This window comes from Mesoplodon densirostris, chromosome 3 (assembly GCF_025265405.1).
Source record: "Mesoplodon densirostris isolate mMesDen1 chromosome 3, mMesDen1 primary haplotype, whole genome shotgun sequence".
Classification (NCBI taxonomy): Eukaryota; Metazoa; Chordata; class Mammalia; order Artiodactyla; family Ziphiidae; genus Mesoplodon; species Mesoplodon densirostris.
In genome coordinates this window covers 126,288,283-126,311,203 of record NC_082663.1, presented here as the reverse complement: position 1 = coordinate 126,311,203, position 22,921 = coordinate 126,288,283, and the positions used below count along the sequence as shown (strand labels likewise).

Here is a 22,921-nt window from a genome sequence, read left to right as displayed (position 1 = left end):
TATGTATACGTATAACTGATTCACTTTGTTATAAAACAGAAACTAACACACCATTGTAAAGCAATTATACTCCAATAAAGATGTAAAAAAAAAAAAAAAAGAGTTGGGCTTCAGTGAGAGAAGGCAACATAAATGGGACCAATGGGAATGGGCTGCTGGGAGGCCCCAAGGCAAGGGCTCCGGCTGGGACTTTGCAGGACAAAAGTGATTGCTTCTGATCTCCCAAGAGGTCAGTCTAAAGAAAGCTTGGAACAGCCTGGTCCATAGTGCAGCACTCAACAATCTCCCGATTAATTCCTTTTTTTTTTTTTTTTTTTTTTTTGCCATTTGATGTCGGAACCTGGCATGTGGAAGTCATCTGGGGTGTTCCTTGTCTCTGGGCCAGACTCCAGGCCCTTCTCGCATGGCACCTAAAATGGGTCACCTTTATCTTTCCCTCCTCCTAGGCTTCTCATTTCTCTTTCTCTTTCTGCTCTTGGACCCTCCCTCCAGGCACCTCTGCCACTGCCTTGGAGCCTCCCCTCCCCTGAGAAAGATTCCATCCTCTCCTGGTAGCCCTGATCTTATCTGTGATGACATTAAGCCTATCAGAGTCTAGTTCCACTTATGGAGTAAATGACTGCTAACTCTTTATTTGCTAGGCCTTCAGTAAGATAATTGCCTTTTAATAGGAACTTTTTATAATTAATACCTAATGCAAAAGCATGGATCCTTTTTTTTTTTTTTTTTAAAAACTGGGCAGGGCCTCCCTGGTGGCGCAGTGGTTGAGAGTCCGCCTGCCGATGCAGGGGATACGGGTTCGTGCCCCGGTCTGGGAGGATCCCATATGCCGCGGAGCGGCTGGGCCCGTGAGCCATGGCCGCTGGGCCTGCGCGTCCGGAGCCTGTGCTCCGCAACGGGAGAGGCCACAACAGTGAGAGGCCCGCATACCGCAAAAAGAAAAAAAAAAAAAAAAAAAAACTGGGCAAATACCATATTATTATTATTGCTCTTACTGGATTGCAGACCACACACTTGGACAAAATCTCAGAGATGGAGGCCAATCCGTCCTTTACCAGTGGACCAGACACTTAGAATGTAAATGCGAATGTAGCAGGTTGACCAAAACTGCCTGATACCGGGTGATCTTGGGTGGACTTGGGTGACCCTCGGTGACCCTGGGTGGCCCTAAGAGATCTGGGGTGACTCTAGGTTACTCTGGGTGGCACTGGGTGATCCTGAGTGATTCTGAGTGACTCTGGGTGATTCCGGAATGAACTTAGGCAGCCCTAGGTGATGCTGAGTGACGCTGGGTGATCCTGAATGACCCTGAGTAAAAGCATGGATCTTTAACATTGACCTTTTGGGACTCTATAAACCCAAAGAATCTTTTCAGAACCTCTTCCTTCTGTCACCCCTTTAATGCTGTATTATAATAGTTTATTAGTCCTTGTAATAGTGTACTGCATTAGAGCAGGGATGGTATCTTATATCCTGTATCCCCATCACTCAGTCTAATGCCTGATATAACTTAAGGTAGCAACCAATTGTTGGGCAAAAGTGGTGAGACAAATGATTTACAAGAAGGGTGTTTAAAAAACTTTGGTACCCTGACCCTTCAAGCCAAAGCATGAAATGAAATACCTTACTCCAGAAGTTCTCAAACTTTAAAGGATCATGTGGATTGTTAAATACTCAGATTCCTTGTCTATCCCCAGAGAGTCTGAATCAATAGGCTTCAGGGCTGTGAAATCTGCATTCTTTACAAGCTCATCAAGTGATTCTGGTGTACAAACACTAGACTTCCTCAGGGGGCTGTTGGACTTTGGATAAATTATTATAGCCTCTCAGCCAGTTTTGTCTTCTGTAAAATGGGATTGTTCAGAATCAAAGAGAAAAAAAAGATGTGAAAGCCCATTGAACAGTTCAAATGGTGCAGAACAAACCACCTGCATGGGAATCACCTGTCCAAGGAGATTTCCAATTTGTCCTTCTTGTCCCTTGCCCATTCTGCAGATGGGTAGATAGGGTCCATAGGCCTGGCACTAAATCAGGCATTTTAATGGCACTGTGTTTAACCTTTCATATAAGCCATCCTATTTTTCCCTCATGATATCATGTAAGGTTCTATTATTATCCTTACTAGGTCTGTAATGGGGCTTAGAGATGTTGAGTCAGTTGCCCAAGATCACACAGTAAGTCAATATCAAAGGTAGGCTTCAGGGGCTTCCCTGGTGGCGCAGTGGTTGAGAGCCCACCTGCCGATGCAGGGGACACAGGTTCGTGCCCCGGTCCGGGAAGATCCCACATGCCGCGGAGCGGCTGGACCCCTGAGCCATGGCCGCTGAGCCTGCGCATCCGGAGCCTGTGCTCCGCAATGGGAGAGGCCACAACAGCGCGAGGCCCACATACCGCAAAAAAAAAAAAAAAAAAGGTAGGCTTCAACACTAGCTGTCTAGTGGCCACACCACCCTCTTAACCACACCCGCTCTTTCACTATTCTGAGGTTGGTATGTGGCCATAGAAGCTCAGAGAAGGCTAACAACCACAGTAAGAACAGCATTGGCAGTGACAGTTTACCAAGTGTCCACAGTGTACCAGGTGCATCGTATGCTTATCTCCCTTCATTCAAGAATACAAGAGGAAAACCTTGTTCCCATTTTATAGATGCAGAAACTAAGTCTCACAGGTGTTAAAGTTGTGTTTATATCTACCCAACCAAAGAGTGAACGCACTGGGATTCACACTGTGTCCGCTTTACCCCAAAGCCCACACTCCTTCCATTTTGACTCATTACTGATCAGGGATTAAGAGTTCTGTATCTCTCAGGAAGATGCCTCTGGATTTACTCTTCTGTTGTGATTTTGAGATTATTCACACAACCAATCCAGACCTTTTAGGCATTGTTTAAACAGCAACTTACTTGGGATGGCCCAACCTTGCCAGGTCTCTGGGTCTAAGGAAGTGAAGGGTTGTATGACTATCAAAGGACTAAAATGTCCTGTCCCCACCAGTAGTTTGTCATCACGTTGCAATGATCCAAAAATCAGGGAGAGAGCATGTTGGTGGAAGAGTGGATGTACATCCTGGCCTGCACTGACACTATAATCACTTATGGCTCTAAGTCTTTGCTCTTGTGGGCAGACCAGCACATTTCTCCAATGCTAAGTTAAGTAGTTTTGTAAAGAAGAGAGCCCATAAAGGCTCAAAAATTATTCTATCATATTTCAAGGCACACTTTTATATTAAATCTTATTTTTAAAAATTTCACTCAGGGGAATACTGGTTTTCCTTTGAGGACCATTTAAATCATTTCCTTGTGCCTCTGAATGCAGCACAAAAACATTCATCTATTTCTCTTTATCATAGTCACTAGTGTCTTTGACAGAACTTATAAATCTCCAACTGGTGCCTTGTGCTTACCTTCCAGTGGTAAGGTTTCCAAAGTTATTACTATTTCCTGGGTCATAACCAAACCAATTCCCCAATCCAAATCATTTATATTTGGCAATTGGTCCTTTCCTTTAATATTCTCATTCTCTCTCTCTCTCTCTCTCTCCCCCTCTCTCCCCCTCTCCCTCCCTCCCTCTCTTCCCCTCTCCCTCCCCCCTCTCCCTCTCCCTCTCCCTCTTCCGTTCTCCCTGCCCTCTCATTTGCAATCTCAGTGAGAGTTTTGGTAAAGTTGTATAATCCTTGCATCAACTTACTCGTTACATATTGTCATATGCCATCAGGGTGCACGGCTTGGTGAAGGGCCAGTTCATTTCGGTTTAGCCTCTATTCTTGTGCTGTGGCTTTAAATTTGTACAGCAAATAACTCAGAACCAAGTTATTGCCTCGGTGTGAGTGCTGGCAGGAAAAAACAGCTGTAGTGGAGCACAGGATCTGTCTGTGTTAGCCCTCTGTTACCGACTACTCAACCCAGCTTTTGGCTTCACCTAAGTGATAAATGGTGCTATTGTTTGGGTTTCATATTAAAAAAAAATAGAACTCAATCTAGATTAAGCAGGGACAGAGACCCATTTCATTGCACTGTACTTTAATATTCCTGAGACCCATGGCATTACGGGTGGCTCCTTTTAACAGCCATCTCTCTCCAGGGCGGAACACTATGCTGTCTTTGTTTCATCTGATCTTGCAGCTAAATAAGAGATGGTCACTTATCCTCACGACTCCCATATCCTGCTGGATTTCTATTGCTAAAAGAAACTGACCACACGGGAAAAGGGAGAGGTTTCAGGCAGGGCATTTCAGCGTGTGTTTACAGGCAAGACTGACTTACTCAGCAAATCCTGCTCGGAGGAGCTGCAGCCAATGAAGAGGCTATATCCCGGCTTGCTTGGGGGCTTCTGAGTTTGAGCTGCATGCAGAAATGTAAGGCAGTGCTTCCTGGCGCTGATGGCAAAATGGGACCCATCTCCAGTTATTCCTTGGGCTCCCCAGCTTTGCAGCACTGGGAGCGAGCCTCCATAAACATGTGGGTGATGTAGCCAGCTTTAAAGGCCGAGAGAATCCTTATGGATTCAGGAGACTGGTTTTTTATTTAGATTTTTTTTCTTTTTCCTTTTTTTTGGAAGATGAAATGCTTCTCTCGTTACCTGCCTTACATCTTCAGACCTCCGAATACCATCCTCTCTTCCAGCTGCCACACAGAAGGTACAGACCAGAGAGGGAGAGCATCTGGGTGGGTGGGAAAAAGTGGGCTGGTGTCTGACTTCCCACAGGCTCTGCTGATACTGCCTTCTGTAGCTACTAGATGACTGTCGTGCCCGGCAAAAGCTTGTATCTCACAGACTTAGATCTGCTTCTAAAATCAGTCTGTCTTCTCCAAGGAAAGTATTTTCTGAAGAGCAGGATAATATTGCAGAGGTGATCTCAGAACTGATACAACTGAGTAGAAAATAATTTAGAAATATTTTGTCAATTTCCCTTGTTCTCTTTCACATGCAAACAAGTAACTGAAACTAATGTTAAAGGGGAAAAACAATTGCTGTAGATGCTGCCACATACATTTATCCAAGCTCTCCGTTTTGTCACTGTCCTTTTAATAACTTGGTGTATGCCCAAAAAAGCAATTAGCAAAATAGAGTGAGCTTATTACTGTATGACTGTGGAGCGTTGGTTGTTGGATTGATTTGCTCGGTCTGTACTTGGCGTGCAGGACAGGAAGATCGCAGCTGAATTTCAGTGCTTGCTGGAAATGTGGTTTGTGGGGTCCTAAGTTGATACCTTAAGGCGAGGGTGAGCTGAATCTTGTATAAACAGTTCCCCAGTTCCTGGTCCTTTAAGGCACCTCCTCTGCTGCCCTCTAACCTAGCATGATATGCACACATGAGGGGGGAGTTTCTGTGTGCACGTGTGTGTGCCTTGTAAACATCCTGGCAATTCCCTTTCAACTAAGCACAGCAGGTTTCAATGTTCCTAGAGTGACTAGCTAGACATGCATCTTCTATGTGTGATTTGCCTGTTTCTTCTGACCTGACACATCCTTGGAAAAGAGCAATTTCAAGAAAAGCCACTAGCTGGCTGTTTTTCAGCCTTAGGGGTTGTCCTACAAGCGGTCCTCGATGGAAGAGGGCTAAGGATGGTGAGGAACGGCAACTACGCCTCAGGTCCAGACACACTCTTCCGGAACTGAGCTGGCGAACAGCCTGTTCTGAAAACCCACCCTCGCTTCTCATCCTCACAGGAGGAGCCTGGGACTGGGGGCTGTGTATATAAAATGAGAGAAGCATGTATTATACCACAAGGTGCTTTTTAATCGGTATCCTCCAAGAAAAGGGAGTATAAGTTTGGAATCACCCTTGAATTGAAACTGAGGATGGTATTTTCCATAGACTTTGATATTTCGTAGATTTTTAAAAAACTGGATATTTTCTTTAAAATTTTATTAGTGGCTAAAGGAGATGGCCCACTGAGAAATCTTTCTTCCCTCATAGAGAGAAATTCAGCCAGTCCCTACATGTGTTGGGGAGAAATAAGGAGTAACACGGATAGAAATCTCCAGAGGAACTTTCCAAATACAAAGACTTAAACTCATATAGGAAGCTGTCTCAGTCGTTTCTGATTGGTCCCCTGTCCTCTCCTCCCAGCTAAAACTTTGAGAAGCCAAACACTTGGTCTATTCAGTTGCTGTTTTGTATATGAATCAAAGTAAAGACCCTACCTAATACAGACAAAACACCACCAACACAAGAACTTTCTTGAACTGTGTTTTTAATCAAATTTAACTGATTTATGCCATCAAAATGGAAACCCCATTTTATTCATGTCAAAGCAAACCATCTCTGAATCACCAACTATCATCAGATTTAGGGGTGGGAGTAGGGAGACTTGTCTCTGAATTTGTTGTAAACCTATTGAAGACAATGGTCAAGGAAAATAGCATCTGGAAAACATTAAAATCAGGGATGAGGCGCAGGGGCACAGTAGAAAAGGCAGGAGTTAAATACCAAGCGGCCAGGGCCAAGTCCCTTAATTGCTCTATGCCCGATTTCATCTCTAAAATAGAAATTAAAAGACCCACTCCCAGGACGTTAAGAATTAAATGTGATAATTAAAGTTCTTCATAAAGCTTGCTACATGAAAGATGCCATCATGTTTGAGTCCCACACACCATGTGCTTTCTTAGATATTCAAGTCTCTGTTATTTACTGTACTGTCTTACGCAACAAAGTGGTTTCCTCAAGCACATCACAGTGTCACTAGAAACTTGTTACACTTATTTAGAGTTTGTGGAGAAAAAGATGTCAGAATGAATCTGAGTTTGTGTTTTTATATTGTTAGCAATCATGTCACTCTGTAGTCTATTCTGGAAAAGTTATGGCTGGGAACTTCATATTTTATTTAATTGAAAAAGTCAAGAATGGATAACTTGTGTCTGTCCCTGTGAAAATCAAACAAATCCAAATGACCCAAATCCTCCCCTTAAGAGTAATTATAGAACAATTCTAAGAGCTTTAGCAATTCCTGGGCTGCTTTGGGGATGGAACCGTCCTACTGAGAAGACTAGCATTGTCCTCTCAGCTTTGCCTTGACTTTGTTTTCTCAACACAGGAAGATCCTGGGCTTCGAATCCTATCTCTACCATATGCTAACTGGGTGATGTTGGGTAGTTCCTTTACCTCTCTGAGCCTAAGTGTCCTCATTTGTAAAACATGCAAAGAAATACATTCAGAATGCCATACACAGGGTGGTGGTGATGATAATGATGATGATGATAACCAGACTGCACTTGTATTGTATTTACGACATCTAAGGCATTATCTAAGTGCATTATATACAGCAACACATTGTACATAGGGTAAATCAACAATATGTAACTCTTATGTGAATGCTAGTTGTTTTAAATATTGTGGGTTGGGGAGCTTTTGGTGACCATACTTGAGGGATTTGCTTTTATTACTATGCTCTACTTTAACTGAAATGAGAAGACACAACCAGAAAAAAAGGACAGGTAAATAATGCTGATGCACAAACAGCAGAAATAGGGTTTTGAGAAGACAACGATTGTATTCCCTTCTCTATGGACCTCAAAGTGTGTACATAACTCCATCCCCCTGACAGGAAAGGATTCATCCAGCAAAATGGCTTCAGGACTAGAGGAACAAAATCCCAATCACAGTCAAAAAGAAACCATTCCAGACAGGACAGAGGGGATGGGGAGACCCATAGGAATGAGAGACCAGTGAGGTATGAGGAACCTTGCCTAATGTTCTCCGATGGACCTAATTTGGCACCTGACATGGGAGGGCCTTTATTGGGGTTATTACAAATTAGTAGAGCCACTTTCTTTTCCTAAAGGGTAATGTGCTTTGCCACATGCCATATCCTGTCCCTGAGTTGTCTGGTCATGGTTCCATGCTGCAAACCCTGTTCATCCTTTAAAACTCAGTTTCAGTCAAGTCTTTCTAGAAAGACTTCCTCAGCAACTCCAAAGATGGAGGTGTTATCATGAGTCACGTAAACCACAGTCACAGTGAGAAGAAGAAATGAGAGAGAAGCAGTAGTAAGTACCACAAAGCCTGTGGATCACTGGCTATGTGCTGAAGGCACTGGCCCCTCACACAATCTCTTGCGACCGACACCGTTATCTCCATGTTATAGATGAGGAAACTGGCACACACCGCCTTGCCCAGAGCCACGGTTAGGAAAGTGGCAGAGACAAGACTCAAGTCCAAACAGTCTAAATCAAAACTCAGTGCTCTCGCCCCTACATCGCACATTTCCTTCTGAGGATCAATGTGAGAATAGCCTTCAGGTTTACACTGAAACAGTCTGTGTCCATGTCTGTCTCCTGGTGGCCCAGAGCAGCTTGGGCACGGGGATCCTACCCTCTTCATCTTAAGTCTCTGAAACCTGGTTTGTACAGAGCTTGACTGAGTAGACACTCAAGAAATTCTTCTTAAATGAAGGACTGAATGGCAGAGTGAATGAATAAACTTACCTTTCTTCTTTCAACAATGCTCCTTTAAGAGGAGGAAACTTTTTTTTTTTTTTTTTTTTTTTTTTTTCGGTATGCGGGCCTCTCACTGTTGTGGCCTCTCCCGTTGCGGAGCACAGGCTCCGGATGCGCAGGCCCAGCGGCCATGGCTCACGGGCCCAGCCGCTCCGCGGCACATGGGATCCTCCCAGACCGGGGCACGAACCCGTATCCCCTGCATCGGCAGGCGGACTCTCAACCACTGCGCCACCAGGGAGGCCCAAGAGGAGGAAACTTTTTTAAACAAAATATCTTCCAATGACACCCAGAAGTAGAGCTGCTGGAAGTCTCCACACACACAGAGAGGTAAAAAATACACATTTTTCTAGCTCTTTACTTTTAGAAGTAAACCTTGCAGTGTTTTCCATTTGCTAGGCACAATTGCACTGTGTGTGTACATGGATAAAGGTACAGGTGCATCTGCATATTCCTCACAACAATCCTATGAGGTAGGTACTGTTACTGTCCTCGTGTGTTAAACATGAGGAAACCAGAACACAGAGAAGTTAGGTAACTTGTCCAAGGTCACACAGCTATTAAGTGCAAGGGCTAGGATTAGAATCCATGTAGTTCGGTTCCAAGGTACATGGCTAAGAAAGGGTTTTGCTCTATTTTGTGTCTTTTTATATATTTATGGAATTCTTATATTTCATGTTTTTGGCTTTCTCTTCTCAGCCCCTTTCACGTATTTAGAACCAACCCACTTTGGGCCCACGTCCAAACGCACTTCTACCCACAGTGTTCCCTGACTACTCATTTTCTCATTGTTACAAATACACACCTACATTGAAAGTCTTTCCCAAATGCACATTATGATTCTCTGTAACAAAATTATATTACATCACCTGAAGGGGTTATCGTAAGGATTAAGTGAAAGAGAAGCTTACATAGTTTGACACCGCTTTACCTTTAAAATTTGCTTTCCATTTTTACATACAATAGATGAACTGTCCCTGCTTTCATCTAAGGCCAGTGAGCCAGCCAGCCCTCCCTCTGTGAGCTGGATCCCACCCCTGACCCCTACTCAAGCCCCTCACTCCTGCACTCGGCCCCTCTCCCTCTGCTATCACCAAGTCTTTCCTCTCCACGGGATCTTTTGTGGCGGTCCACAAACACACTGTAAATCATCTCACTTTAGGTAGTCATGTCCTGACCCTGTATCCCCCTCCAGCTGCTGCCTCATTCCCTGCTCCCCTTTTCAGAAGAATGCCTTGAAAGGGTCCTCTATACACAGTCACCCTGTCTTGCCCTCCAGTCTGCTCTTTCCATCCCTCCAGCAAAATGGCTCTAGTGAGAGTCACCGGTGATCACCTCATTGATGAATCCAATCATCCTTTGCCAGGTCTCTGCCACTACAGCTCTTAACAGTGTAGGCACAGATGATCAGTGCTTCCTTCTTGAGAGGGTTTCTTCTCTTGGCCTCAAGACCCATACTTTCTCTCTGTTTCCCTCTCCCTCACTGCTAGTCCTCCTCAGACTCCCCTGCTTGTTCCTTATCATCTTCCCAACCTGTAAATATTGGAGCCCAGGGCTCAGTCTTCTCCTTAATCTATGCTGGCTCCTAGGTGATCTCCTGGTCTTAAGTATCATCTATTCAGTTTACATCTCTAGCTTCAACCTCTCCCTAAAATGCAGACTTGTACATCTAACTGCCTACCCAATATTTCCACTTGGACGTCCAACAGAGATTTCAAAACAGAGCCACTGATTTCCTCTCAAGAAAAACCTGTTGGGCTAACCTGGTGGCACAGTGGTTGGGATTCCGCCTGCCGAGGCAGGGGCCACGGGTTCGTGCCCCGGTCCAGGAGGATCCCGCATGCCGCGGAGCGGCTGGGCCCGTGAGCCATGGCCGCTGGGCCTGCGCATCCAGAGCCTGTGCTCCGCAATGGGAGAGGCCACAGCGGTGAGAGGCCCGTGTAACGCAAAAAAAAAAAAAAAAAAAAAGAAAAAAAGAAAAACCTGTTGGTCCAGCATTTTTCTCCAGTTCAGTAAATGAGAACTTTGTTCTCCTAATTACTCAAGCCAAAAACCTTGGAGTTGTCTTTGATTTCCTTCTGTCTCTCACATCCTTCTAATTCTACAATAAATCCTCTTGGGCTTAAACTCCTAAAAATTATCCAGAATCCAGTCACATCTTATCACATCCATCACTCAAATGTTTCTTTATCAGAGGACTTTCCTGGCCTTCCTATCTAAAATAAAATGTCTCACCCCAGTGTTCATAGCAGCACTATTTACAGTTGCCAAGCTATGGAAGCAATCTAAGTGTCTATCAACAGATAAGTGGATAAAGAAGATGTGGTACATATACACATAATTGAATACTACTCAGCCATAAAAAGGAGTGAAATCTTGCTATCTGCAACAACATGAATGGACTTGGAGGGTATTATGCTAAGTGAAATAAGTCAGACAGAGAAAGACAAATACTGTATGATATCATGTATATGTGAAATCTAAAAAAATACAACAAACTAATGAACATAACAAAAAAGAAACAGGCTCACAGATATAGAGAACAAATTAGTGGTTACCAGTAGGGAGAGAGAGGGGGAGAGGGGTAATATAGGGGTAGATACAAACTACTTTGTATAAAATAAGCTACAAAAAAATATAAATAGAAAAATAAAAAATAAAATAATGTACAAGGATATACTGTACAATACAGGAATATAGCCAATATTTTATAATAACTATAAATGGAGTATAACCTTTAAAAATTGTGAATCACTATATTGTGCACCTGTAACATATTGTACATAAATTATACTTCAATAAAAAAGAAAAAAGGTTACAATGTAGCCAGATGGAAAAAAATCTCTCGCTCTCACACACACATATACACAAATACACACTCCCCAGTTACTTTTACCCTGCTTTATTTTTACTCCATAGCACTTATCTTTACCTGACATGTTATATATCCATTTACTTATTTGTCACCAGTCTTGTCATGCTATAGAATATAAGCTACATGAAAGCAAAGGCATTCTCTGTTTTGTTCATTTCTGTGTCTCCAGTACTTAGAAGAGTTTCTAGCCCATGGTAAGCATGGCATAGATGCTTATTGATTGAGTGGATGGATGTGAATCAACATTTATATGAAGTCTTAGTGATAACATGGAAAGAGTGAGCTCTGAAACAAGATGAACCTGAGTTCCAATCTCAGAACTGATAATTACCAGCTGGGTGACCTTCAGTTACTTACCTGGTATATTTCCTTCTCTAATAATAACATGTCCAAGTATTATCATGAAGGTGAAAAAATAATGTTGGTAAACACCTAGCATGATGCCTGTGAATATTCAGTGAACTGGACTTAATGTTATTATTTTTTGCATCCCACACTGCATTTCCACAGCTGTCACATATAGGCATTAAGGTTCCATGTGGATTGACTTTTTTGCCTATCTACATAGCTAGCATTGTTTGTGGGTTTGTTATGTGCCAGACTCTACCTTAAATACTTTATAGTTCCTACCTCACATAAATCTCACAAAAACATCACAAGTATTGGTGCGTATTCTCACTTTACAGATGAGGGAACAAGGCATCGAATTATATAGTAACTTACTCAAAACCACACAGCTAATATGTGGTAGATCAGGGTTTGCACCCAGACTACCTGACCTCCAGCAGCCAGGCTCTTAGCTGCCCCATACCACTGCCCACAATATTCAGGCACTGTTCTCAGCACATGGAAACTGCAAAGATAGAAAAGATTCATCCCTATTTTAAGAAACTAAAGGAGAGAGAAAGGCATAGGCACACAACCCTAACAGTAGGTTTTAGCCCTGGCCGTGCATGAGAATCAGCTGTGGCAAAGGCATGGGGCTGTCTCCACCCCAGATTCTCTGGAAGTTGGCCCCAGGAATCCTGGGTATTAAAGTTCCCCCAGGTGAATCTTAGGAGCAATCAGAGGCCAGAAGCTGAGTCTGTGATAAACAGCCATGAAGGAGGAACGTATTCAGAGCTCAAGGGAAGAGCCCTGGGAGAAAGAGGTTGATCAGTTGTGGATCCCTTTCAAATGACAGACTAAAATCCTGCCACTGAGAAGAGGTTGCTTTTGGTCAAGATATCTGGCAGATAAGCGGCTGTCCTGGGAAGATTCAAGGTCAGTGTCATACTCTTAAACATTCAGTGAACCTCTACTGTGTGTTTGTCAGGTTCATGGTATCTATGAGTTTGCTTCGAGATGTTTTATTCAAGTATTGGCTAAACCATCTACCTAATATAGAGAAAGTTATTCAATCTGGGGGGGCTTTAGTTTTGACATCTCTAAAAAGGAGGATAAACATAATGCACATACCAAAGTGTTGCTTTGGTGAGTAAATGTGATAATTCATACAAAGTGAGTAGTGTGGTACCCGTGCAATTTAAGAGTTAGCTGTTGTTATTATTAATATGATTCATATTAGTGGAAACCCCTGAAATCAACTCCTGCCTTGAGTGCCTTGATATGATGTGGTGACGGGAAAAATCCTGGGTCAGTCGTCTGGACTAGGCTCTAGTTCTCTTCTGACATTGCTGTCTCTTGTGCAAATGGCTAATCCTGCTGTGCCTCAAACGGCAATATAAAAAAACCTGGTGGTGCTGGTGTGAAATTAAATGAGAGGTGCTTTGTGAAGTAGGTCCCCCTCTTGAGTCTCCACATATAAAATCACCTCACAGGGAACGGTAACCCCATTTTCAGGAGTTGCTAATAAAAATCCATAAGGAATTTGACAGTGGGTAAGAAATAGGAAGGACAGCAAATAATGTTTAAATAAAAGCCAACCGGGCTCCAGGCACTCTGCATGTATTATTATCACATGGAGATAATTAGCACAACAATTCTGCCAGGAAAGAAGCCTGGCCAGGTGAAGATACTGATGGAGGACTCGTGAGATGAGATATTTAGTTGGAAAAGACTTTGGCTTTGGAATCTGATAAACCGGAGTTCCTAACATGACTTCAAGTTATTTATCCTCTGAGTGTCTGTTTTCTCAACGGTGAAATGGAAGTAAATAATGTTGCCTTTTCATGTTTATTGTAAGGATTAAAGGTATCGAGCAGCATGTGCTGGTAGCCACTTAATGGACGGTCCCTGTACTTGCTGTGACAGAATGTTTGTCCAGGTCTCACCAGTGGTAACACCAGGCTGGTCTGATTGCAAATCCTGGGTTCCTTCCATTTCTTCATGCTCCCATCAGAAAAAGCTTCCTTTTTTCATTCTTTGTTCCTTTCAACCTGTATCACCTTTTCTGGTGCTTGCCTGTAATGTACACTTGTCAGTGTTGTTCTGATTTGTGTTTCTGAATTCATTATTTGCCTTTGGTACTTGTGCCCCAAGGCAATTCCTTCATTTTGACTCAATTTTATAAATCTAATAGGGAAATCACTGGCGGTGAAATCATCACTGTTGTTAGAGTCTGGCCCGTTAGTTTTCTGAGTCATTGTTTCTTCACTGGCAGATTGAGCTGGGAGAAAAGATGGGCCAAGATGGCCAGGGCCTTTGTCTTCACAAGTGTCTGAAACAGCACAGTTGGTAGGGAAAGCAAATGGGAGACAAATAAATTCAAAGATGCGCCTGAAAGCCCTCTCTGAATCCTATTGTTGATACTTGGGAATGTCACTTACCTGAAAATGTTAGGAGCAAATTCATTAGTCAGTGAACCTCCTTGCAAGAGACATCATTAATTTATTTTGTCATTTATTTAAAAAATACAAACACTTAAATAATATAGCTGTTATATGTCAAATATTGGCTGGGCAATGGGTTCACTGGTGGTAAAAATAAATGTGGTTCATGCCCTGATGGAAGACAAATAAACTAATCAAATGAATATAAACTGTGGCAAATGCTGCAGTGGAGAGGACATGGAACTAGGGCAAGGTCTAACAGGGGTTTGTAATGCGCAGGAAGACCAGGACACTTTCCCTGAAGAAGTGTCACTTGAGCTGAGATCTGGAGGATGAGTAAAATTTAACTAGGCAGAATAAGAGAGAGAATCTTCCCTGCAAAGGGGAGAGCATGTTTTCAAGGTCTTGTCACCAGAGGGACATGGTGAATGTGAGGTCCTGAAGGAAGGCCAGTGTGGCTGGAGCACAGAGACCAAGAAGGAGTTTGGAGGAGACTGAGGCTATGAGTGCTGCAACCCTGCATGTTTTGTGTTGTGAATGATGGAGTTTGGTTTTGATCCAAAGACCAAGTGGAAATTATGGAAGGGTGTGAACTTGGGGAAAGAAGCCTGGCCATATTTGTAGCATGAGAAGGCTGTTCTGACTGCTGTAATAATAGATTAGAGAGGCTAAGAGGGGGTGGACGTATTTTAAGGAGTTGGCCACTCAAAACAGAGATACATGGTTGCTTTGCTTGAAGCAGCCCTTATTGTTGTAGTGCTGTAGACTTGTAGGTGGTTCTAAGTACGCCCCAAATGCCTCAAGTTGCATGTGTGTCTTATTAAAAGTCCTATGAACACGGAAACCTGGCCATTGGCTTGACATCCAGACAAAGAAATTGTTATTCTAAATGAGCAATGTCAGGAACACACCAGGCTGTGTTTTGAAGAGGCAGTAACCATTCCAGGCATTGAAAAATAGAGTGCGTTTCCTCTTCCAGACACAGCACTTGCAAAGCATGATATTTAGAAGGGAGAGAAAGGCTGTCTTAGGACAAAACCACTAAGAATGTTTTTATATCATGTTATTCAACAAAATAGCTGCTATATCCAAGCCTCTGGAGGGAACAGTACATATGCTCAGCTGCGTATGTTTATATATAAACAGCAAGGTGGTCCTCTCAGGGGATTGTTGGCCAAAAGTCAGTCTTAGGAGCAAAGGTTAGGAAGCCACGTCCTAACTTAATTATAAATTCATTCTTTCATGGTCCTCTAACCCAGATGATAGAACGTCTAAGCTTATGGTGGGAACCCCAAATGTAATATCCTGCAGGAGCCAAGTAGGTACCATTAACCACAAAGGCATGATATTGGCTATCATGGAGTGTATCACTGTGTGTTCCAGCCCTGCCTAAAGGCAACACAATTTAGTTACAGACCACCTGTTTTCATCCCATTGGAAAGAATCACAGAATTTCCGTTTGGGAGAAGACCTCTGATTCAGGGACATTTTCAGGGTCCATGAACCCCCTCACAGCTATGTTTCTGATAACATAGCTACGAAAAGCTTGCTTCCCGCCCAAGCTGCCCATTTAACCTCAGGAGAGTGCTGACCATGCCTCCATCTTTTTTTTTTTTTTTTTGCGGTTCGCGGGCCTCTCACTGTTGTGACCTCTCCCGTTGTGGAGCACAGGCTCTGGACATGCAGGCTCAGCAGCCATGGCTCACGGGCCCAGCCACTCCACGGCATGTGGGATCTTCCCGGACCGGGGCATGAACTCGTGTCCCCTGCATCGGCAGGCGGACTCTCAACCACTGCTCCACCAGGGAAGCCCATGCCTCCATCTTTAATTTGAGCTGAAATCTATTTCTCAGAACCATCAAGACAATTCTCCATGTGCATGAGGATGGTTTACATGCTGTGTACAGGCTTAAGATTGCCGTTCCCTCTTACTGTGATGTTCTTCGCCCAACCCCACTATTCTCTCCCTCACTTCTTTTAAGGCTTTGCACAAATGTCATCCTTCAGATAGGCCTTCCTGCCTACCATCTCTGAAAGGACACACCTCCCCGCACTCAACCTTGGTTTTACTTTGTAGATTTGCTCACTGCTTCAGGTGTTAGATGTTTGCGTTTGTTTATCGTCGTTTCCTCTCACTAGACCATAAGCTCTATGAGAGCAGGTACTTTGAGCCTTTGCTCTCCACTGGATCTGGCACATAGGTGACGATAAATGGTGGTGGGAAACAAATGACAAATCATCGTGGCTGGCAACAAGAACAGGCAAGTGGAGGGACCCGTGAGATTTTGGCCTCCCTTCCGCTAACACAGTGGTTCCCAAATGCTAGCATACATAAGATTAACTAGAGTGCTTAGTTTAAAATGCAGATCTGGGGGCTCACACACTCTCCGCTGAAATTCGGAATCAGTAGAACCAGAGTGGAGCCCAAGAACCCCCATTTCTAAGCCGCACTCCAAAACCTATCGAGGAAGAAACCTCAAGTACAGTAATTCAAGAAACACTGTCCTAGGATAACAGAGTATAGACGATATAGGCAACACCACTGAATGTCACATGGTTTCCTTCCTCCCTCCATATCTAGCCCAAGATGCAGGAACTCTAGATTTAGCCTCAGGGAGGGATGCTGATCAAGAGAAGGGGGTTAGGTGCCCTGCTTGTAAACACCCTGATTCTAAATCTCAGTTGGAGACTGCATGACTACAGACCTGCCAACGATGGGTCTTAGAGGGGAACTCGGAAGCAAAGGGTCAACATTCATTTCCTCCACTGCCTGAGCACACAGAGCCGTTTTCCGAATGGCTGCTGCAGCCTGTGAGTGGGGCAGGGCACCACCTTGGTCCTGGCAATTTGTGTCAAACCAGATGGATAGCTAGAGCTGGAAGAGACAGGGCAGCCATGTTCAGAGCCCTGCCCTCCACCTGGCAGAGAGATGAAGTGAACCATCCAAAAGCACACAGCTAGTTAGTGTCAGAGCTGAGACTGACACACAGCCTGTGGCTTCACTGCAGTGTTTTGGCCTCAGTACCCCTCTTTGAAAGTGGTTTGACAGTTCCTAACAATCCTGTGGATATGTTAGAGTGACAGGCTGATCTGAGTAGAGACTCTATATGGAAGTCCACGGAGAAAGCCCTCCAGGATACCCTGTAAAGAGTTTCCTTCCTTTCACACAGCAGACTTGTGTCTTGATAAGCCCTCAGGAGAGAACCAGCTTTGAGGTACTTTTCAGTGGCTGAGCGAGGTATGTAAAATGAATGGGGCTATTACTTTATAATTTTTAAAAGGAAGCTAAGTTTTCTTTGAAATTGGCCCTATTTACATACAGAATCAGCTGAAAAGACTATTATCTGGTATTAAGCTTTCAAGAATACTCTCATAAGTGCTATCTTCCCCCCATTTGGGTACCTAATAAGGTTGCTCAGGACCAGGGTATGTAACATGTGTTTCTCCATACTGTGCCTCTTCAGTGCCACTAAGTGATGGGCTGAACTTGACTGTGTAGAGCTCAGCTGGGATTATGGGGCAGTCAAATATTGCCTGAACCAATTGTCTTCCAATGTCTCCTACTCCCATCTCAGACATGCCACTGTGCCAACTTGCATTTTCCTCTTCCCCGTCTCACTGACCCAAGCGAAGTTGGTTGTACATGCTGGGAACAGCTTCCTCCAAATTCACTTCATTTGTACTCATTTCCAGTCTTCTGTTTGGAAATTGTATTTTTGGCTCCCATTCAGATAAAGTCAAACTGAGATGATAAATGGAAACGATCCTCTGTGTGAAGCAGTGGCCAAGGCTTTAGTTACAATTTTCTATTGATCCTCAGACATGCTCTGGGCATTGTACAAAATTATTTTTTTGATACAGCACAGACCTCAGTGAATTGATTAAACTTTGAGGCTCCCAGGGATACCCAACCTTCATTTTATAGAACCACTTCCCCAGCAAGACCCAGTTTTACAATGTGAAAGAAGAAAGGCATCCTCCACTCTGTATATTTTAGCTCCTTAATAGAAATATAGATCAATGGAACAGGATAGAAAGCTCAGAGATAAACCCAGGCACATATGGTCACCTATCTTTGGTAAAGGAGGCAAGAATATACAGTGGAGAACAGACAGCCTCTTCAATAAATGGTGCTGAGAAAACTGGACAGATACATGAAATTAGAACACCCCGTAACACCGTATACAAAAATAAACTCAAAATGGATTAAAGACCTAAATGTAAAGCCAGACACTATAAAACTCTTAGAGGAAAACATAGGCAGAACACCCTTTGACATAAATCACAGCAAGATCCTTTTTGACCCACCTCCTAGAGAAATGGAAATAAAAACAAAAATAAACAAATGGGACCTAATGAAACTTAAAAGCCTTTGCACAGCAAAGGAAACCATAAATAAGACCAAAAGACAACCCTCAGAATGGGAGAAAATATTTGCAAACGAAGCAGCTGACAGAGGATTAATCTCCAAAATATACAAGCAGTTCATGCAGCTCAATATCAAAAAAACAACCCAATCCAAAACTGGGCAGAAGATCTAAACAGACATTTCTCCAAAGAAGGTATACAGATTGCCAACAAACAGATGAAAAGATGCTCAACATCACTAACCATTAGAGAAATGCAAATAAAAACTACAATGAGGTATCACATCACACTGGTCAGAATGACCATCATGAAAAAATCTACAAACAATAAATGCTGGAGATGGTGTGGAGAAAAGGGAACCCTCTTGCCTGTTGGGAATGTAAATTGGTACAGCCACTATGGAGAACAGTATGGAGGTTCCTTAAAAAACTACAAATAGAACTACCATATGACTCAGCAATCCCACTACTGGGCATAGACCCTGAGAAAACCATAATTCAAAAAGAGTCATGTACCAAAATGTTCACTGCAGCTCTATTTACAATAGCCAGGATATGGAAGCAGCCTAAATGTCCATTGACAGATGAATGGATAAAGAAGATGTGACACATATATACAATGGAATATTACTCAGCCATAAAAAGAAAGGAAACTGAGTTATTTGTAGTGAGGTGGATGGACCTAGAGTCTGTCATACAGAGTGAAGTAAGTCAGAAAGAGAAAAACAAAAACTGTATGCTAACACATATATATGGAATCTATAAAAAAAAAAAAAGTTCTGGTGAACCTAGGCGCAGGACAGGAATAAAGACTCAGACATGGAGAATGGACTTGAGGACTCGGGAGAGGGGGAAGGGTAAGCTGTGACAAAGTGACAGAGTGGCATGGACCTATATACACTACCAAATGTAAAACCGGTAGCTAGTGGGAAGCAGCAGCATAGCACAGGGAGATCAGCTCGGTGTTTTGTGACCACCTAGAGGGGTGCGATAGCGAGTGTGGGAGGGAGATACAAGAGGGAGGGGATATGAGTATATATGTATACGTATAGCTGATTCACTTTGTTATACTGCAGAAACTAACACAACATTATAAAGCAATTATACTCCAATACAGATGTTTAAAAAATTAAAATTAAAAACATAAAAAAAATAAACTGGACTCCCAAAGCTTCTTACTTAACAGGGTAAATAACTGAAATAAGGTAGGTTCCAGGCAGCTGGAACAGTGTCTGGGACTTAGCAGGGACTCAATATACATTAGCTCTATTGTGGTCTTCCACCTGCCTTTCTCCACAGACACAACTGAGTGTTGGCTCGTTTATTGGTCCATTTATTCAATATTTCTTGTGCACCTACAATGTGTTTATTGTGTGTTTATCATGGTTTATCATGGTTCTAGACACTGAGTATCTAGGGGTATACAGATAGATGGATCCCTGCTCTCATGGCCTTCAGTTCTGCAGGGGAGATAGGTGATAAACCATTAAAGGCATCAGACCCCAAATAAGATGGGAGCGAAAACAAAACAAGACCAAAATAAAGAGATTCAGATAACGTTTAAATGATGACCTTGCATATTACCTAACTATAGAAATACCCTCCAAATTGGTCTGCTGGCAAATAAGCTTCCTATCTGGTCTCCTTGGCAGCCCTTAGAACATTCACAGCTCATTTGGGTGCCTATTGGCCAGCATTTCTCAGGCCTCTGGTGCAGATCTCTCCTCCTCCATCTGGTGCTCTAATTCTGCACAGAATGGTGGGCAGACGCTGCCAGTAGCATGATCTTCTGTAGAAGGAAAGCCCTCTGGGAGGTGAGGCTGCAGAACCCAGGGAGAGCATGAATTCATTCACATGTGTTTAAAGCCTCTGTGAGGGACCAGGCAGGGTTCAGGCTCCAGAGAAATTTCAGGAAGGAAACAAAGCACCTTCTGCCCCTGACCTTGCGGTGCTTCCATTCTGGTTGGGCAAACAGGTAACCATATGTAGACATCAATAACCAGGAACATTCAAATAGTGATCAGGGCTGGGAAGAAAATAAAAATAGGATCAGTGGTATAGTGATTGACTCAGAAATGGCATCCTGATAGGAACAGAGTAGACAGAGAGAAATACGTTTGAGCTGCGGCTTGACTGAGAAGAAAGAGCCAGCTGTGCAAAGGGCCCAGGGAAGAACATTCCAGGCAAAGACCTGGAGGCTGAAATAAATTGTGGGTCTTGGTGGAATATTGTATCCTTTTGTGGTAGACTTGGTAGCTTTGTTTAAAAATAATCCTCTCAAATATTTAAGTCCTATAATTCACTATACTTTTCAAAGAAACAGTGTATACTAGTAGTTTAAAAATTTTGGATTCTAGAGACAGTGTGCTTAACTCTACAAGGGAATGACTTAATGATATAGCTTTGGAGTCAGACTGCCTGGTTCCAACTGGACTTTTCCATCCACTAGCTGAGTGACTGCCGGCAGCTTACTTAATATTTCTGTGCCTTGTTTGCCATCAAAGGGGGATAAGAATAGTTCCTATTGAATGAGAATCTTTTGGTAATAAATTAAGGTAATGGACATACAGTGCTTACCAACACAGGGCAAATGCTCAAAGCATGTTGGCTCTGGTAATCCCTCCATCATATCCTCTAGAAGTGCACTTTCTTGATCACTTTTGCCCCACCAGTCACTCATTGAATAGATTTCTGAACAATCAAGTGGAAAATAATTTCCCGACATCTGAAAGACTTGGACACCATTGAAACCCTTGAATAGTTTCCAGTGTAACTTAATAGAGGTGGGACTCATGAAATCCCCATTAAGTTGATTCTAGGCCCTGGATGATGCTTTCCTCAGGGGAGATGGTTGGGGCTACACTATATCAACCGTGTTCATCCATCATTCCTTTTCTCCTTTCCTTGCTTTTTCATGGCATTTATTACCACCAGTCATATTATCCCTGTATTTATTATCATGCTTAACCTACAAGAAGGGAACCTCTAAGAGAACAAAGACTTGTTTGCGTTGTTCAGTGTACCATCCCCAGTTCCCCTAACAGTGTTCCAACAGGAGAGCTCAGTAACAGCTTGTTGATTGAATTGATATCTACATACCACCCCCCCCCAAAAAAAATACCAGGGAGTGGGTTGCTAATGGGTCAGAGGGCCTTGCTTCTAAAAACATCCCATATATTTACTGCAATCAGAGTTGCCAGCTTCTCAGTGACCCAGGAGAGCAATGATTCACTGAGAGGATCTGACCCAATAAATACAAAATATTACATTCATTTATTATTCATTTATTCTTTCAACAAATACTCATTAGGTCCTGACTTCATGCCAGGATATTGGTGTACAATGGTGAATAAAACAGACCTGGTCCCTGCCCTCAGGAGATTAGAGTCTTGTAATCAATCATACTAATTATTATAAAAAGCGTCTCATCACCAGCTTCAGCGATATCATCTTTTCATATGAATCTGAAGATTAGAACCTAAAGAAGAAAATAAAACCTTCTGGCAATGTGCCAATGAGTGGGCATTCAGGAAATGCTATTCCTGGCTGACTCATCTCTCCTCATACTGCTCCTAGGGGACTGGTGGTTCACAGTGCTGTTCTCCAGATGGCACACGTGTACACTTCCCCATGGCACACAACTGTTCCTCTCTCACCCTACACACACATGCACACACACACCACCCAATATAAAACTCTTATCCACACCAAAAACTCATCCTGAGGAACTAGGAATGAAATCCTAAGTGGCACAGGAGCATAAGAATTGGCCAGTCTCAATACCTCTTTACAGCTTGTAATATCACACCCTCGATTTGCCAGCTGCTTGTTTGTAAGACAAACTAGATTGTGTTGAGGAGAACTTTCTTTTAGAAACGAGGCAAAGACAACTACTGCACAAGGAAATTTTGGAGTGTTTATTGGCAGAGAATCTGAGTCCATATATATAATCTCCCAGAGTCAAGAGTATGTTCCTATCCTACTTACATTTTTGTCCACAAGTTAATCACTTGGAGCTCAGTTTCCCTTAGATTGTGATGTCAGGAGTCATTCTGTCTTGAGTCTTGGCTGCTTTTTTTCTTTCTTTTTATTGAAGTATAGTTTGACTCACAATGTCATGTTAGTTTCGAGCATACAGTACAGTGATTTAGTTCATATATATATATATGTATATATATTTTTTCTTTTTCAAATTCTTTTCCCTTATAGGTTATTACAAAATATTGAGTATAGTTCCCTGTGCTATACAGTAGATCCTTGTTGGTTATCTATTTTATATACAGTAGTGTGTATATGTTAAGCCCAACCTTCCTCTCATCTGCTTTTAACACCATGGTGTCACATAAATGAGACTATTTAGCCTCATTCATAGACCATTGATCCCACAGCACCTTTTGTTGTGATTTAACTGTTTCATGCATACATGTATATATTTTCCCAAAAAACCTGTAGGCTTCTTGGAGAGTTGTAT

The 22,921-nt window shown here is 42.9% G+C and overlaps 1 protein-coding gene across 2 annotated transcripts in view; it reads left to right on the top strand.

Annotated features, from left to right (window-relative positions):
• Positions 1–22,921, top strand: part of PPP2R2B (protein phosphatase 2 regulatory subunit Bbeta) — a 456,765-nt gene that overhangs the window by 21,437 nt on the left and 412,407 nt on the right. The window contains exon 1 of one of the 2 annotated variants that reach the window (XM_060092036.1): positions 4,562–4,635. The exons of the other annotated variant lie outside the window; for it this stretch is intronic. Coding sequence (XP_059948019.1) covers positions 4,562–4,635 — 74 coding nt within the window. Of the gene's footprint in view, positions 1–4,561; positions 4,636–22,921 lie in introns of those variants that run through there. 2 annotated transcript variants of the gene reach the window in all.